The sequence below is a fragment of the Salminus brasiliensis genome, chromosome 14 (assembly GCF_030463535.1).
Source record: "Salminus brasiliensis chromosome 14, fSalBra1.hap2, whole genome shotgun sequence".
NCBI classification, from domain to species: domain Eukaryota; kingdom Metazoa; phylum Chordata; class Actinopteri; order Characiformes; family Bryconidae; genus Salminus; species Salminus brasiliensis.
Genome location: NC_132891.1, coordinates 17169635 through 17185175, shown reverse-complemented (window position 1 = coordinate 17185175; position 15541 = coordinate 17169635). Strand labels below are relative to the sequence as shown.

Here is a 15541-nt window from a genome sequence, read left to right as displayed (position 1 = left end):
TCCCAGTTGTCCAAATGTACAAAAAAGATAACATAGATAACTCCCAGACGTACAAAAAAGATAACATACACCCTGATGACAATCCCCTTGCACCATACTCTAATTACCCACTAACATCTCAAGCATTATCAGGTAGGCACCTCCCTCCAGAGCACGGCTGAGGTTGCTGCGGCCATTTATGATCCAAGCAACACTTCCACCGGGACTGACAAGATCCTACACCTACCAGTTAAGGTCAGACATAACCTTCCCAGCACCCATACACTAATCACCCACTAACTAGCAAGCTTTTCACAGGGGTCATCAGGTAGGCACCTTCCTTTGTCAGTGTTTGCTGAATTAAGCCCATGACACCTCTGGACAGGCCTCAACAGGGATGTCCCACTCCCCTCCAAGCTTACTTCACAGGATTTACTCACAACTCACAACATAACCAGCACCTTGGATCAGGACTTCAGAAACAACTTCTGAGTTTATTCTACCAATAAAGAAATAGAAATGTATAAAGAATAAATACAGGAGCAAATACATGGGTTTGTGATCATTAACAGCCATATTTAACCACACAGACACAAGGCCTGCATGCCTTCAGTGCACTGAGCACACACTAAGAACCTACTTTATACATTCAGGTTTGATTAGTAGGGTTGTCACATCACTGCTGCTCTATATTGCAAGCACCAGTTGAGGGTTGTAATGTTTTTATTCCCATCATATATAAAGGATTTTGCCAAGATGTAAACCCAGCCTAAGTTCTGGCATGGTCATCCCCAACGCTGCTGCAGCTCCCAGCTTTTCTCACTGATCCAGTCCCAGGTTTTCCCCAGTTTTGTGCGTTCTTCCCCCAGCACCTTGCCCAGCTGTTCCAGTTTGAGATGGTTCCGCTCCAGGTAGTGCTGAGTGTCCTCCTGAAGCTGCTGCAGAGCACCAGGCCTGCTCTCATCCAGCGAAACCTCGGCACTCAGCATCGGGTTAAAGCGGAAATACACGTTTGGCTCCAGCAGGTCATCTAGAAGAGTGTGAACACCTGAAATGCAAAGAATTTGATTAGTGGGATAATAAACTGTTTAACCAGACGGTCACATTAGTGCTTTGCAGACTGACCCTCTGTGTCTGTGGCACTGCTGATCAGGTTGCTGATTTTGGCTCTTAGGCTGGTGGACGTGGCAGGCCCCCTTCTGGCATTGTCATATCGACCTGTTCCCAAAGACAGCACACACTGGAAGGGCTGGTTGGGCCACAGCAAGCGGCTCTCATGAACAGCGAGGGCGCAGGGATTGTTCAGAATGAGGCCTCCATCCTGGAAAATCCAACTTTACTTGAGAACACACATCAACCAGCATTGCACAGTATGCTAGTTCTTGTGCTGTTTAATCTTTACCTGCTCGACCTATGGGTCATGTTGCATGACACCCAAAATACAGCTCTGGGAAATATTAAGAAACCACCCCACATTATCATCTGGTTTTACTATTTATAGGGACAACATTTCCCCTAAATTCCAAATATATATATATTGATATTTCGAGCATTTATTTGCAGAGGTGACAACTGCTTAAAAATAACTGCATAAATAATAATAAAAAAATTACTATAATTATAATGCAAATAATTTATTATTCAAATTTAAACAACACATCACTAATATTTTAACTATATTTTATATCATATAATATTTGAATAATATTTTAATAATATCTGAACATTCAAAAAATCACAGCTTTCATGTCTTGGCAGACTCTCCACTAGTCTTTCACATTGTTTTGGGGTGAATTTATGTCATTCATGGTCTGCAAACTTATGTAACTCAGCTTTGTTTGATGAAGCACCTGGAGTAAAATGTCTGCCATACATTTAGAGATGCAAATTTGAGAGAAAAATTAAGTGCTCTCTTAATATTTTTTTCAGAGCTGTATGTATTAGACCAGTCTGACCTGATGTATGTCGTTGTGCAGAGGGAACTCCTGGAAGTATCCCGGAGCAGCAGAGGAAGCTCGCACTGCCTGCCAAAGTTGATAACTGGACCCTCCTGCGTAGCGGCTGAGGTGGCTTGGAGAGTGGTTATAGTTTCTAAAGATGAAGGGTTTGGGACTGGTCCCCCAGTTCACCACTGCACTGACTGCAGATACCTATAGAAATGGAGAGTTTACAGCTGTGGGCACTGACATAGAAACCCAGTGGTGAAGTTAACTACAGAACACTAGAGAACAGAGTTACCTTCGGGCTAAGTTCATCTCTGGCTGTTTTAATAAGGAGCCGGTCACCCATCTTCTCCCTGTGTCAATTCAGAAGTCAATGGTTAGGACCCCACATGACCCCCCAAAAACAAGTAGTATTTGGGTGGTGGGTCATTCTCAGCACTGCAGTGACACTGACATGGTGGTGGTGTGTTACCAACAGCGTCCTGTGGGCAGCGTCCTGTGACCACTGATGAAGGACTAGCGGATGACCAACACAGACTGTGCAGCAGCAGATGAGCTTCCCATATACATCAACAAGGTGAATCAACTAGGAAGCAGCGTCTAATGAGTGGACAGTGAGTGGACACAGTGTTTAAACACTCCAGCAGCACTGCTGTGTCTGATCCACTTACACCAGCACAACCCACAATTACACAGTTGCCACCACCATGTCAGTGTCACTGCAGTGCTGAGAATGATCCACCACCCAAATACTACCTGCTCTGTGGTGTTTCTGTGGGGTCCTTGCCATTGGAGAACAGGGAAAAAAGGAGGCTGACAGAGTATGCAGAGAAACAGATGGACTACAGCCTGGTATTACAGAATGATGTGAACTAAGTACTCCTTTATGATAAGTGGAGCTGATACAATGGGCAATGAGTGTAGAAACAAATGGTATTGATGTTATGGCCTAAACTATATCCTAAACTCTTAAAATCTGAAGTCTACACTTTAACATATGTCCAGATACATTTCTTAGAAAACATGCATATATTTAAGAGTATGTTGCCATATAAATAATGTATTTACCATGCAGCTCTCAAACAGTTTACATACATTTTCTGTATGGGAAGTAAGAACCTTATAGCCACTTGTTAACATTAAGCAAACTCTAGGTCAGAATTATCACACATGTGGCTTAAATCACTTTGGATGGTTAAGTAGGCTCCAACAGACATGCTTATTTGGTTGCTGGAACTATATATACACTGCATACACAGTTGTCTGTTCAATAGGACAACAGCATGGCTTCAATGCTGTAACTGCTATTACCAAGACAATTCTTCTGTATTTTCAAATGATCATACTTGGCATAGTCGAAGGCTAAGCAGAACAGTTGCTAACAGATTACTATAAGCTTCCATGACTTGTTTGCTAGGCTGAATTAGTCTTGTAGCTTCAGTGCGAAACTAAAGACACTAGTAAGATACCAAGCATGTCTTGGCTGATGGACTATAATTGGATAAATAGGAAAATTGTGTAATTGTGTTTGATTTTTAATTAAAGTATATTTTTTTACATGGCAAATGCTGTATGGAACATTATGTCCAGATAATATTTTACCTACTTCAGGATTGTCTCCCAGGTCTCTGTGTTGTAGTAGGAGTGAGTCCAGCCCATTTTCATCGTGCCAACCAGCAGGTTCTGTCTGAAAACATCTGAGCCAAAGCGTCGGTACATGTCTTCACACTCTTCTACAGAAATACGAGCCAAAGCCAGGGTGAATGCCAAAACGGCTCCTGGTGGAGTCAGGGGAGGGGGGGAAGCAGAGACTGAAACCTCACATGGCAATTGGAAATGATATGATTATAGAGATAAAGGTAATGTTAACTTATCCTCTTTACATTTATATCTGAGTTTACTTGGGGCAAGTTGGGGCAAGTGTGTGATGATTTAGATGAGCAGTTTACACAGGACTAAACCTCAAAGGGCAAATTCAAGAGCCTGGGGATCATAGAGTATTTTCAGGCTATCAGGATCAGCTAGCAGATCCACAGAAGATAAGCATCCAGACTTTTTTTCTGTCCTGGCACCGAAGAGGTGGAACGAACTTCCCCTGAGTGTCCAAACAGCAGACTGAAGATCCACCTCTTCCAAGAGTACTTGGTGTAGTGTATGTTGAGTATTGTGGACTCCATACTGACCTCTGTATTTAGTAGTATCTAAGCTTAGAGGTATCTTTTTGGGTCCTAGTCTATACAAACTAGCAATGGATATTTCCTGAGTGAATATTGAAGCACTTTTGTAAGTGCGCATCTTGTGCACATTGTGTTCATAACGAATATGAACTGTTTGAACGAGGCCTCGCTTTGACTATAGCCTACGTAGCCTAACGTTAGCTACTGGTTACACTTCCTGACACATTATCATCTTCAGCATATAGTCACAACATCTTTTCAGAAACTCCAAAATGTGATCAAAGTCCACAAAAACGACATAGTGGGCATTTTCTGAAAAATCTGAAATTAATTATCTTAAGATAATCATCTTAACACTAATAGGAAAAATACAAGCACATCACCCACTCTACCCACTAGATGGCACAAATACATTCCTCGATTCAGGCAGCATTCCACTCACTCACTCACTCGCTTGTATTTAAGCTGTGCTCTTATATAATAATATAATGATTTCTGCTGGCCAACACTAAAAAAATGCCTTTGTATTTGAGGCCAAGGGCAGGGCAGAGTGAATAAGGCACGTACGGTTTCCCTTATTATGCTAACATGTCCAAATGTGTACACTAATATGTCCTATTCCTAATAAATGCAATCAGCTACTTTACGTTGCCCCCTCTGCTGACATTGCTAATAGAATAGGACTCTCTGGAGCAGATAAACATAAACTCTGTTCTCATCCAAAACGTTTGGAATGAGTTGGGGTGGTGATCATCCAGCATCCCGACCTCACTTAAACTAAAAAATCCTCACAGCAATGTGCAGTAGAGACAGTTACTCTAATTACTCTTTATTTTGGAAGAAAAAAATATATATAAATGTATATAAAGTGTATATTATATATCTATTTTGGGATCATTATCCAGATATGCTGTCCTACTAGGGTGAGCCCAAAGTGATGTTCTTGGTGATAGTGTGTTGTATTATTTGTGTTGTTATAATTATGGATGATCAGTAAGCCCATGTGTGAACTTTGGTTAAATATTCAGTCGGTCACCTGTGCTGACCCCACAAATGTAATCGAAGAGCTCATAGACATGCTTTCCTGTCTGCGCCTCCAGCTGTTTCAGCACTTGCAGTGGAACTACACCTCTGTAACAGAAGAATGACATACATTTATTAATATTTGACAGATTATTTGATTCTTTTGGCATAATTTAAAGTAAAAAAAGACAAAAAAAAAGGAAAATGTACAAAATAATCAATAAATCAATAATAATTTAAATATTTTTCTACATTTAGATTCGGTAATATTCCAAGAAAAAAAATGAGGATATACTTTATAGAAGCTTATGACTATGGTTATAATCAATTGTAAATCAGTGGTGTTGAATCTCCACTGTCAGATGCATTGACATTACTGTCCTTCTCTTTCACATACATTCAAGCTTTCAGCCCAATTTGACAGTGTTTCTTCAAAGTTACACAGCCCAACAAATTAAAAACGGCCTCACAATTCTCACAGTTTCTATACCTGGTTCCACCCCCATCGATGGACAGCACTCGTATCCCCCGGCTTTTGAGCGGATCCACATATCCAATCAGGGCCAGAGTTTCTCGGATGCCTCCCTGGAGTTTCTCATCCATCGGAAAAAGCTGCCGATGCTTTAGTATCTGCAGCATCATTTTGTCCTGAGGGCAGTTCACACTTAATTAAGTATGATCTATAAGGAATCAGTGAAGATCTACTGCAGAACCACTGCAGAGTGAAATGAAGTGGAGCCGTTCAAGAGTTCAAGGAAATGAGTATAGATCTGTACCTGCCACACAGCAGCTTTGCATGCTGGGTGTAGAATGAGGTGAGCATTCAGTTCCTCTACACAGACGCTGAGGGATGAGCGTGTTTTGGCTCTCTTTAATCTGCTGAGTAGAACTTGAGTCTTCTCCTCTGACAGCCTCCTGCTCACTGCCTACAGGGCAGTTCCACCATCAGTCACAGACTGTTAATACTGTATGCACCTACACAATTTAATAAAGTAAGCAAGAGTACACAATTTCCCTCTTTCATCAAAAGCAGTCAGCTAAGACATGCTTGGTTTAGTATGCGGCTTTAGTTTTGCACTGAAGCTGTGAGTGTAGCTAGCTTAGCCCTGGGCATACTGCATGTCTTCGCCAGCACACACTTGCCTCAAACTCGCAGAGGTGTCAAGTAATGAAGTACAAATACTTTGATACTTTACTTAAGTAAACATGTTGGTTATCTATACTTTACTGGAGTAACTATTTTTCAGCCGACTTCCACTCCTTACATTTTCACACAACCTGTACTTTCTACTCCTTACATTTTAAAAATAGCCTTGTTACTCCTATTTCATTTCAGTTTGTTTTCATTCCGGCTTGTCATCAATAAAAAAAACCCTATCCAGATAAATTGCGCCATCCGGAAAGTGTGAACTTGATTGTGGTTGGATAAGACGTATAAACATATACCATTCTGACACCCTAATGGTTTGTAAATGATCCATCGCACCTGCACGTCAAGTCACACTCCAGCAAGGACACAGTAGACGTATGTAGCCTAGTATGAAGATGTCCATGGCAGAGACTGAAGAGAACTTCTGGTGAAATGTCCTGACTAAACTCCACATTTACATTTTCAATAAAGCTTATTGATCACATGCCTCTGAAGTTTGACTTTTTGCATCATTACAATACTTATAGGCAACTACTCATCATGTTTTCCGCTAATGCGGAAAACACGTTAATGCTCAGTAGTGCACATAGATGCTCCTTGCATCACATGCAGCACATATGAAATAGGCAGCCTAGTGCATTTTTCAACATTAATATTTTAATATAACTATATGGCACCTGTGGCTAAGCTTCTGGCATTTGTTTTCCTTACATTACTTTTACTTTTATACTTGAAGTAGTTTTGAAACCAGTACTTTTACACTTTTACCTGAGTAAAAAGCTTAAGTTGATACTTCAACTTCTATAGAAGTCTTTTTGAACCCTAGTACCTACACTTCTACCTGAGTAATGAATGTGAATACTTTTAAATTAGTCAATTGCTTACTCATACTTTGTTACTTGCCACCTCTGCTGGTTGGCAGCCCAGGTACTGTTCTATTCAACAGCTCTCATCTAGCCAAGTGCCGCCCGTGTTATCAAGGATGCATCACGATGTGACTTGTGTGGACTTGGCACAGCCAAATATCCCAAAATGCATCATACACCATGCAGCTGTTCCAATTGCAAAATTACCGCACAGCATCCTCCCGTCTTCGGGAGTTTGTACTTGCGTGCAGTACTGGCCAAGTCAGCACTAACAAGTACACCCGTCCCAACTTGACGTACCTTGTACTGAGAATCCCCCATAGTAAGTCAACAAACTCAATATGGCAAAAAAAACAAACAACAACAACAACCCAGAGGCTGTTCATGCATGTGTGTATCTGGCACTTGCTAGCTATGTGTTGAACTACACGCATGTCAAGGAGAGATGTGTGAGAAACAGCCAAAGAGGAAAACATCTGACGAACAAACGAAAGTTCATAGATCAGATGAGAGCATGTGTAAACACTGGTAATGTGGTCGAGAGACCTCTGAACATTGAAAGGCATGAAAAGGGATGTGGTTGAGATGAGATGAGATGCTGCTCGATAGGTGGGTAACTGGCTATTTTTGCTGATGGTCTGTGGTCAGTATTGCTAACGCTAACCTAGCTAAAGCTAATTAATTGCCATATATGTTTGCGCTCTCTAACGTTTATCATTTGATTATACAATCTTCGAGAAGGATTTCAAGGCCATAAAGATCTAAAATGATGTTTGCTAGCACAGCGGGATGATTAGCAAAATTTGAAACGCTAGACCAGTTAATGTTAGCCTGATGAGGCTGATAGCCGGCGTGCTAACACCAAAGCAGTGATGTTTGACGAGGCCTCTAGCCGTTGTGTTTTGCATGCTGTGTTTGTTTCCTGTGCTTTGCTTTTCCACAAGCCCAGTGTTGTTACCTTGGCTAAGCATGTGCATGAATTTGGAAAGGGGGCGGGGGGCGGAGATTCTGAAGGAGCACTGAAGGAAGGGATGTGTTTGTTTTGCTGTTGAGTTCCAATATCAACAGTCGTTCTCCAGAATCAGTCCAGCACCTTTAAAGCGTGACTTAAAATTTCTGACTGTAGGGGGAGCCCAGGAGCAAGGAATACCAATTCTCACACAATGCTGTTTTTGAAGCCCAATCAAGACCAGTGATCCACTACATCAGCCTCGTAGCTCCAGTGCAAAGTTCATATACCAAACATACCATGGCTGACAAAAGAAAAACCTCACTATTAGTTCATCAGAGCAAACAGTTAGGAGGAGGACTCACCGCTTTGTCCAGCATGGCCTCTGGAGCAGTATAAGGAGTAGTAGGACTACTGGCGGCCATTCCCAGGTAGCTGCCCACAATGCTGGTGATGGCTGAGGGGTTTAAAAAGCCCTGGAAAAAAGACCCATGTTCTCTCGCTGGAGTGACTGTGTACTCATACTGTCCTCTATATGGATCTCTCTCCATTTCCTCTTCCATTTCTGAAGAACCTTTGAAGTAGCGGTTGATATGAGTGGCCATATAGGCGTAGTTTTCCCCAAAGTGCGTAGTGAGATTGCTTATGTGGAAGAGGGATTTAGGCCTGAGGGGTATGGGGTTCTGTGTGCTTTCTAGGGTAGGCCTGCCCTGCGATGCTGCACAACCTTGCTCATGTTTTGCAGAGCATGTGCTCGGATCATTTTGCGATTCCTCCAAGGTCTCTGCTGTTTTTGCCCTAAAGTATTGGTTGATACGACGAGCAAAGTGAAGATACCCCTCTTCCCTGGAACAGGCAAGATCTATGCTGTTTACATCTCTTGCTCCTGGGCTTGCGTTTAGACGAGCTGAGCTAGTATCTGAAGGGATATTTTGCCTGCTTGCGGTGCTTTGCTGGTTGCTAACTCTCCTCTTTCTTGTTCTGCTTTTTGTAACTATATCTGCAGTTGCTTGCAATTCCACACAGGCTTGTTTTGCTGGATTCCTGGAGAACACAGAGTTTATGTGACTGGCTACGTAGCTATAGGACTCCCCAAACCTTGTTGCAAATGAGCTGATATGGAACAGCTCCAAACTAGGATATGCAGAGATCAGTGATGGTTCCTCGGGCTTGTTCATGAAGCTTCCCTCTCTAGGGCCTTTTACCATGTAAGATCTATCTCTCAGTGCTCTTTTCTGTACTCTAGTGACAGGCTCTAGTACTGCAGATGCTAAGCTAGCCTGACCAGAACCACCAGACCTAGCCGTCTCCTTCTCTTTAAAGTATACATTGATGTGTCTGGACAGGTGCTTGAAAGAGTCCCCAAGTCTCATCGGCAATAACTGCATTTGAAACGCAGCCTCACTGTTCTGGTCAACTCCGATTGGAGCTTCTGCTTTAAATGTGTCCCTGCCGGAGGTGGAATAATTCTGAGAAGCCTGAGCACATGACAGATTAGCACCATGTTTTGAACCAATAGTGGTGAAGCTCAGAGGCCTCTGGCTTGGCCTTTTAAGGGAAATTCGTTCCGCAAAACGACAGGGAAAAGGATGGCAGCTCAAATATGATCTGTGAGGCCTCATGGAAAACGGTCTCCTCATGGAAAACCACAATGACCACACAAATGCCCCAAATTGGATGAACCTGAGCCACTGGAAGCCTAAAATGCAAAACAGTGGATATTGTTTAGATCAGTTATCACAGTTACCATTCTAAACAGAGCCCAATGTAAAACCCTATCCATTTCATATTACAGCAGTTAACGTAACAGGAGGAAAGTGTCCTTTGTATGTAGAACTCATGACCTATGTGGAAATAGCTAGCACTGTGCTGCCCCCTCCTGGGCAACTTAAGGCCTACCTTCTACTTTCCTAAACACTGTTTTCATGCATCTCTTTTGTTAAAACTGTGAAAAAACAACAACAAATTAATAAACCTTTTAATACATAAAGCTACAATCCTGCCTATTTCAGCCCTAGAATCATTGTTTATGGGCCAGGTTAGATATTAAACCCCAGAAAAGCTTATTACACACTAAGGCCTATTACTCAGTAACGCTAGTGGGGCTATTCTTTGGTAATAGAAAAGTTTGTAATAAAAATTTTGGCCCCTCTGGCCCTAATGACACAATTTGCCTTGAGTAGATCAGAGGAGGGGGATTCCTACTTTATCCAGTGAATTAACAGTAGCAACCATGTACAAACTAGCTCTGAATCAGGGCACCAGAGTTCAGAAAGTGTCAGAGTAACCATAGTTATTAGAGCACATAGTGTATTTTAAGTCATGTAGCAGATACAGGACCCCTCCTCTCATCTTTGTTGTTCATTAGGAATGTTGGCTGGTTGGCTGTCTGTGAGGGTGTGTACAAACTGTCCCATCGCTGCCTCGTTCCCATATTTTAACCCACGTGGAAGCAAGCATGCTTCTCTGAATACCAGAAAGATGACAGAAGAACAAACCGGAAGGACAAAAAAGCACCTTCTCTCAACAAACAGTACTGAGCATATTACCATCTAAACAGTCTGCATATCTGTCCTTTAACATCTCAGCTTATCCTACTTCATTCTGCTAATACACAGTCATATCAGAACATTACGACCACCCCAGGCTTGGAATGCACCCGGCTCGGGACGTCACAGAGGCAAACATTCAACGTTGCCACAGCGTTGTCCAAAGGTTGCACTGTTTATGTTTTCTTAACAGCGTTGTCACAACCTCATCATTAGGTAAACCTGCCTCTTAGTTGTACAACTGTCTGTTAATTAGAACAAGGTCTATGTTAATGTTGTGATAATGTTGAGGGCACCAAAACAATAGCTTGTCACAACATTGTCACAATGTTAGCTGTACAAATAAACAAGCGAGCACACCAGTCAGTTGTAGCAGAGTGCAAAATGATCGTCATGGGCAAATGATGTGATTTGACTAAGGTCTTAAAGGGCATGATAACAGGGTACTGGCAGAAGGATGGGAGCATCTCAGATAACGCTAAATAACTTTGTGGCATGTTCTAGAGCTGCCTTCGTGAAGGTGTACAGAGAGTGGACTTTATGCACGCTGAGTGCCCCCCCATGGCATAACAGTGGCGCCCCACGGGCCACTGGAACCACTGTTGGTTCCACAAGGAAGTGTGAAGAGCCTTTAAATTGGTAAAGAGCCTTTCCACATTAAGAGAAGGTTCTTTGGGCCTGTGAAAGGGTCTTCACACTCAACGCAGTGTGCATTTTCAGCAAGAACTTCCACTAATCAATAAGACAATTTGTTGCATATTTTGCTGTGTCACATCAAAACCTTTTCGTTTTAGTTACTGATTTTTACATCACATTTTAGAAATAGTAACTGCCCAATGTGTAAACATGTCATGACAAATGGACCAATAGCAATGGTCCAAATCTTTTATACATTAAAGCACAAATCTTCAAAATTCCTGTCTCCTATAAAGTTATTACATATTCCATAACCAAAAAACATTAATCTGCAAGTTGTGTCCACCCTGTACTCCAGCACAGCCAACCTGACCTTGAGTTTGACTCATGTTCATGGAAACACACAGAGAAACTTTGATATTGTTTTACCTGTGTCTTTACTGTCCTCCTCAACGGGACTTTATGGTGAACACTTTCTCACTTATCTTCAAAGCTTATCAGCACAGTATTCCCTGCTAGTAGGCTAGTTTTCCTTTCTATTTTATTTACACTGGGTTTAGTTGTGATGTCATGTAGGGACTCAATCCTATTGGCTCAATCCTATTGCCAACGCACCAATCCACTTTCTCCTGCACAAAATAAACAAGTGCTCCTGGACATGCACAGCTATAAGTGTTCTATATTTAGTGAATGTACCTTCAGTGTTCTGAAAGCATGCCAGATTTAGATGTCAATACTTTCCAGGAAACACAGGGGCGTTTTACAGTTGGAGGGGGTGGGGGTGGTAAAACCCTGCGCTGCCCTGAGATCAAGTTTCCAACTTTCTAATCTGTACTAGATATTATGCAGAGACATAATGAATTAATACTGGATGGATTGTTATATCATATTGTTTTTGTATCCTCCCATAAACTATTTATCAAGACTTATATTATATTTATATTTAACAGCTTCCTAACTTTCTAATAAAACAGGATCTTTCTTTTTTCTTTTACAATCTACTGATGTTACTCAGGCTTAGCATATGGAATCATTTAATACATTATCTAAATCAAATTGTTTTGTGTAGCCACCTTTATTACAAGTGTGTCAAATTTTAGCTTTGCTAGAGCTGCCCTGGTCAACTGTCAGGTCTATTATTGTGAAACAGAAGTATCTAGGTGCAATAACAGCTCAGCCACAAAAACGTGTGCTGTGGAGGAACGTCAGGGGTCTGCACACACAGTAAACACCTCTGGGGTGAACTGAAATTTGATCATTTATTTATTTATTTTTAAAATGTATAATATATTTATATTAATACCCATGTTTTTTATAAGACATGTCAAAACAAGCTCAAATAGATTTGATGGTTAGGTGGCCACATTTATCATGTAGTGTAATCATTCTAATGGTAATTTTTCTTTTTCTCAATTTTTCTTTTGTCATTTATTTTACTACATTTTTTTTAATGTAGTATTGTTTTTTTAATTAAATCATTCAGGGTGCTCTTTTGTCTCTTTTAGCACAATGTCCTGTTGTGCACTCGTCTCGTCCGGTCCACCTCAGTCTGTTCCTGGCAAACACAAGGTATGTGTGGTCCATCAGAGGTCTGATGAGAGGAAGAGAGATGAACCTGGCCAACCAGCCAAGACCCACTGCCTTGTACATAACTGCAAATGCATGGATGCCACGGTGAATCTGCCATGAGAGAAAAAGAGAGGAAAGCTAAGTAAAGAAAGCCTTGGGATTAAACTGACTGCCGCAGCTGTTGTACTGCACATTGCACTCCCCTTCAGTAATCCAGTTTTCACAGTAAAACCCTTCTCTCAGATACCGTCCATAAGCATCAATTTATCCCTGCATTTCCAAATGCTGCATTAAATGCTGATCTATGGCAGTAATGATTGTTATATGTGAAGTTTACTAAAATACAAACAAATAAAAAACACTTAGGAACACCAAACTTCTGTTATTCATTACTACATCATTACTAAGTCTCTAAACTGCACAAGCTTTCCATCTGTTTTGTTCCCATTTTGTGAACCCACTATAACCTGCACCTCTTAGTTCAAGTCAATGGTCTGCACACAGTCCTGACTTTAACCCACCAAACATCTTTGGGAGGAAGTGGAATGAATGAATGAATGAATTCTTAATCTTTGGTCTTTTGACTAAATGGGCACAAATTCCAATTGTAATATATACCCTATATTCACATTAATGCCCATGTGTTTGGACTGGCTTGTCCAATAAGCTCATATAGGTGTGATGGTTAGGTGGCCATGTTTATCATGTACTGTAATATTGATATTGATCTGTGGGGGGAAAAAAAACACATGCATAATTTTCGCTCATTTAAATAACGGCCTTGTCTCAAATTTAAATGGCCATTATTCTTTTCCTTTTTTTGCTTGCCATTCGGGGGTCCACATGTCTTAATTTAAAAAATAATAAAAATAAATCTCCGTTGTCTCTCTTAGCAGCACTTTAATCTGCACCGCTTAGTTTGCTTAGTCTTTAGCCAGACTGCCTTTTCAATGGAGTTCAATACATGGCAGCCAATCAGAATCTCATTCTTTACACTTTGCTTTCGCGTTGCATATGTGGAGTGTTATACAGTACACAATATGGACAAAAGTATTAAGACACCTGTTCATTCACTGTTTCTTAAAAAGAGCTTATCCTGCTTTTGTCTTTACTGTCCAAGAAACCTTTCTACTAGACTGGAGCACTGCTGTAAGAATTTGATTGCATTCAGCAACAAATGTGTTAGTGTGGTCAGGTTGTTGGATGATCCCCACCTCACCCCAAATATATTAGATGGAGCACCATCACTGTAGAGAACACAGTTCCACAGCTCAATGCTGGGGGTCTTCATGCACTCCTATCACAGTGGGTTCATGTTTATCTGCCCTAAAGATCCCTATTCTATTCGCAACACCTCTCTACAGAGGCTAGACAAGCTGTGTGAGGCTTTGCACATCTGTGTCAGCAATAGGTGCAACTTAAAGTAGCTGAATGCATTTGTTAGAAAGGAAGTCTGGACAAACATTTGGACATTTAGTGTAAGATCAGGACACTGACCTTATCATTCTCGTCGATCACGGTCATCTCCTTCATGGCCACCTCATAACTGACCCCTCCGTATCTCCTCTCATCGTACTCTGGCAGGGAGATGTCGACAAAGTCCACTGAACCAGCCCTTCTCTTCTGCACCAACCGAAGCAACTCGATTTCCTTTACGCATATGGGACACTCTCCATCGTACAGAACCTGAGAAAAGTTTACACGTGACCTCGGGAGTTTAACGGACTATGATCATGTTAAAGCCACAACCGAGCAGATATCCTCACCCTGACAGCCCGCGGAGAGGCAGTGCAGAAGAGCCGCAGAGGACCCGCAGCAGCTGATCTGAGACCGGTGTTACACCGCAGGGCTTTGAGCACTGTTATGGCTGCCCTATTAACATCATAACCTGCGAATTTAACACACTGGACTACACGATAAACAGAGGGCTGAAGAGCCATTCTTACAGCTACTCAGTTCTCACGACACTAACCCTATCTTAACAGCAGAGGAGCACCAGAGCAGACCCCGGTATACACAGACACTGAAGTTTACCCACGTGTCCCTGACACTTCCGTAAAAACAGTTACACAATTTAGGTAATAGTTTTTTTGTAATACAGGTTGACATACAGTTATGTCAGAGTCTGCTTAGGTCATTGTCTGTATGACTGTCGGTCGCCTCTGAGCGACCTGGGTTTATAAAAGACCTGCCGATAGTACCGGTTTGATTAAACGGCAGGCAGACCGGCGGCCACCTATTTAGTTCAATTTCATAATAAAAGTCCACACAGGTCTCACTTTAAAAGTACGTATTTGTGTCCACTGTAACATAACTCAAATAACTAGTTTTATATGTTTAGTTACCTACTAGAACATCGTATAATTTCTCCATAAAATTTGGTGTAAAAAATAAAAAAAAAAAAAAGCTACCTTTGATGCAGCAAGCTCTCTAGTTCATTTAAGTCCTAATTTATACATCAAGGAATACAGCAGAAACCACTGAGATATACAAACTTAAAAAATTAAAGTATGACCATGTGTAGATGGACGTCATCTTTAATTGCATCGCTGCAAACAGCTAATATTTTTTAAAAAGGACAATTCTCTAGTTAAAAAAAAAAGTTTCCATTTACATACATCTTAAGATGCAATAGTATTTAAGTCATTCTGGATTTTAACAGATTGAAAGTTTAGAAGTATCCCAGCATCTTCTCTTAAT

General features: G+C 41.3%; 2 protein-coding genes across 2 annotated transcripts; both read right to left on the bottom strand.

Moving 5' to 3' along the window:
- Positions 1–764: 764 nt before the first annotated feature.
- LOC140577216 (calcium-independent phospholipase A2-gamma-like) lies at positions 765–9709 on the bottom strand. Its single transcript, XM_072697080.1, has 9 exons — positions 8453–9709; positions 5899–6048; positions 5613–5770; positions 5136–5230; positions 3529–3700; positions 2218–2275; positions 1935–2129; positions 1105–1300; positions 765–1027 (listed from the first exon to the last, which is right to left on the bottom strand). Exons 1-9 carry the CDS (start codon positions 9707–9709, stop codon positions 765–767), a joined length of 2544 nt encoding a protein of 847 aa, XP_072553181.1.
- A 2829-nt stretch (positions 9710–12538) lies between these two features.
- Positions 12539–14997, bottom strand: LOC140577302 (uncharacterized). Its single transcript, XM_072697214.1, has 3 exons — positions 14608–14997; positions 14339–14527; positions 12539–12952 (listed from the first exon to the last, which is right to left on the bottom strand). Exons 1-3 carry the CDS (start codon positions 14779–14781, stop codon positions 12752–12754), a joined length of 564 nt encoding a protein of 187 aa, XP_072553315.1. The 5' UTR covers positions 14782–14997; the 3' UTR covers positions 12539–12751.
- Positions 14998–15541: the final 544 nt, after the last annotated feature.

Bases quoted from the DNA above. Each gene is read 5' to 3' on its own strand.
- LOC140577216 (XM_072697080.1), bottom strand. From the start codon at position 9,709: ATGAGGCCTCACAGATCATATTTGAGCTGCCATCCTTTTCCCTGTCGT. The intron at 2,276-3,528 runs GTAGGTAAAATA...GAATTGACACAG, and splicing joins ACCTGGGAGACAATCCTGAA to GGAGAAGATGGGTGACCGGC. The intron at 1,301-1,934 runs GTCAGACTGGTC...TGGATTTTCCAG, and splicing joins TGCACAACGACATACATCAG to GATGGAGGCCTCATTCTGAA.
- LOC140577302 (XM_072697214.1), bottom strand. From the start codon at position 14,781: ATGGCTCTTCAGCCCTCTGTTTATCGTGTAGTCCAGTGTGTTAAATTC. The intron at 14,528-14,607 runs GTGAGGATATCT...AACTTTTCTCAG, and splicing joins CCTCTCCGCGGGCTGTCAGG to GTTCTGTACGATGGAGAGTG. The intron at 12,953-14,338 runs GTCAGTGTCCTG...CTCTCATGGCAG, and splicing joins TGATCGACGAGAATGATAAG to ATTCACCGTGGCATCCATGC.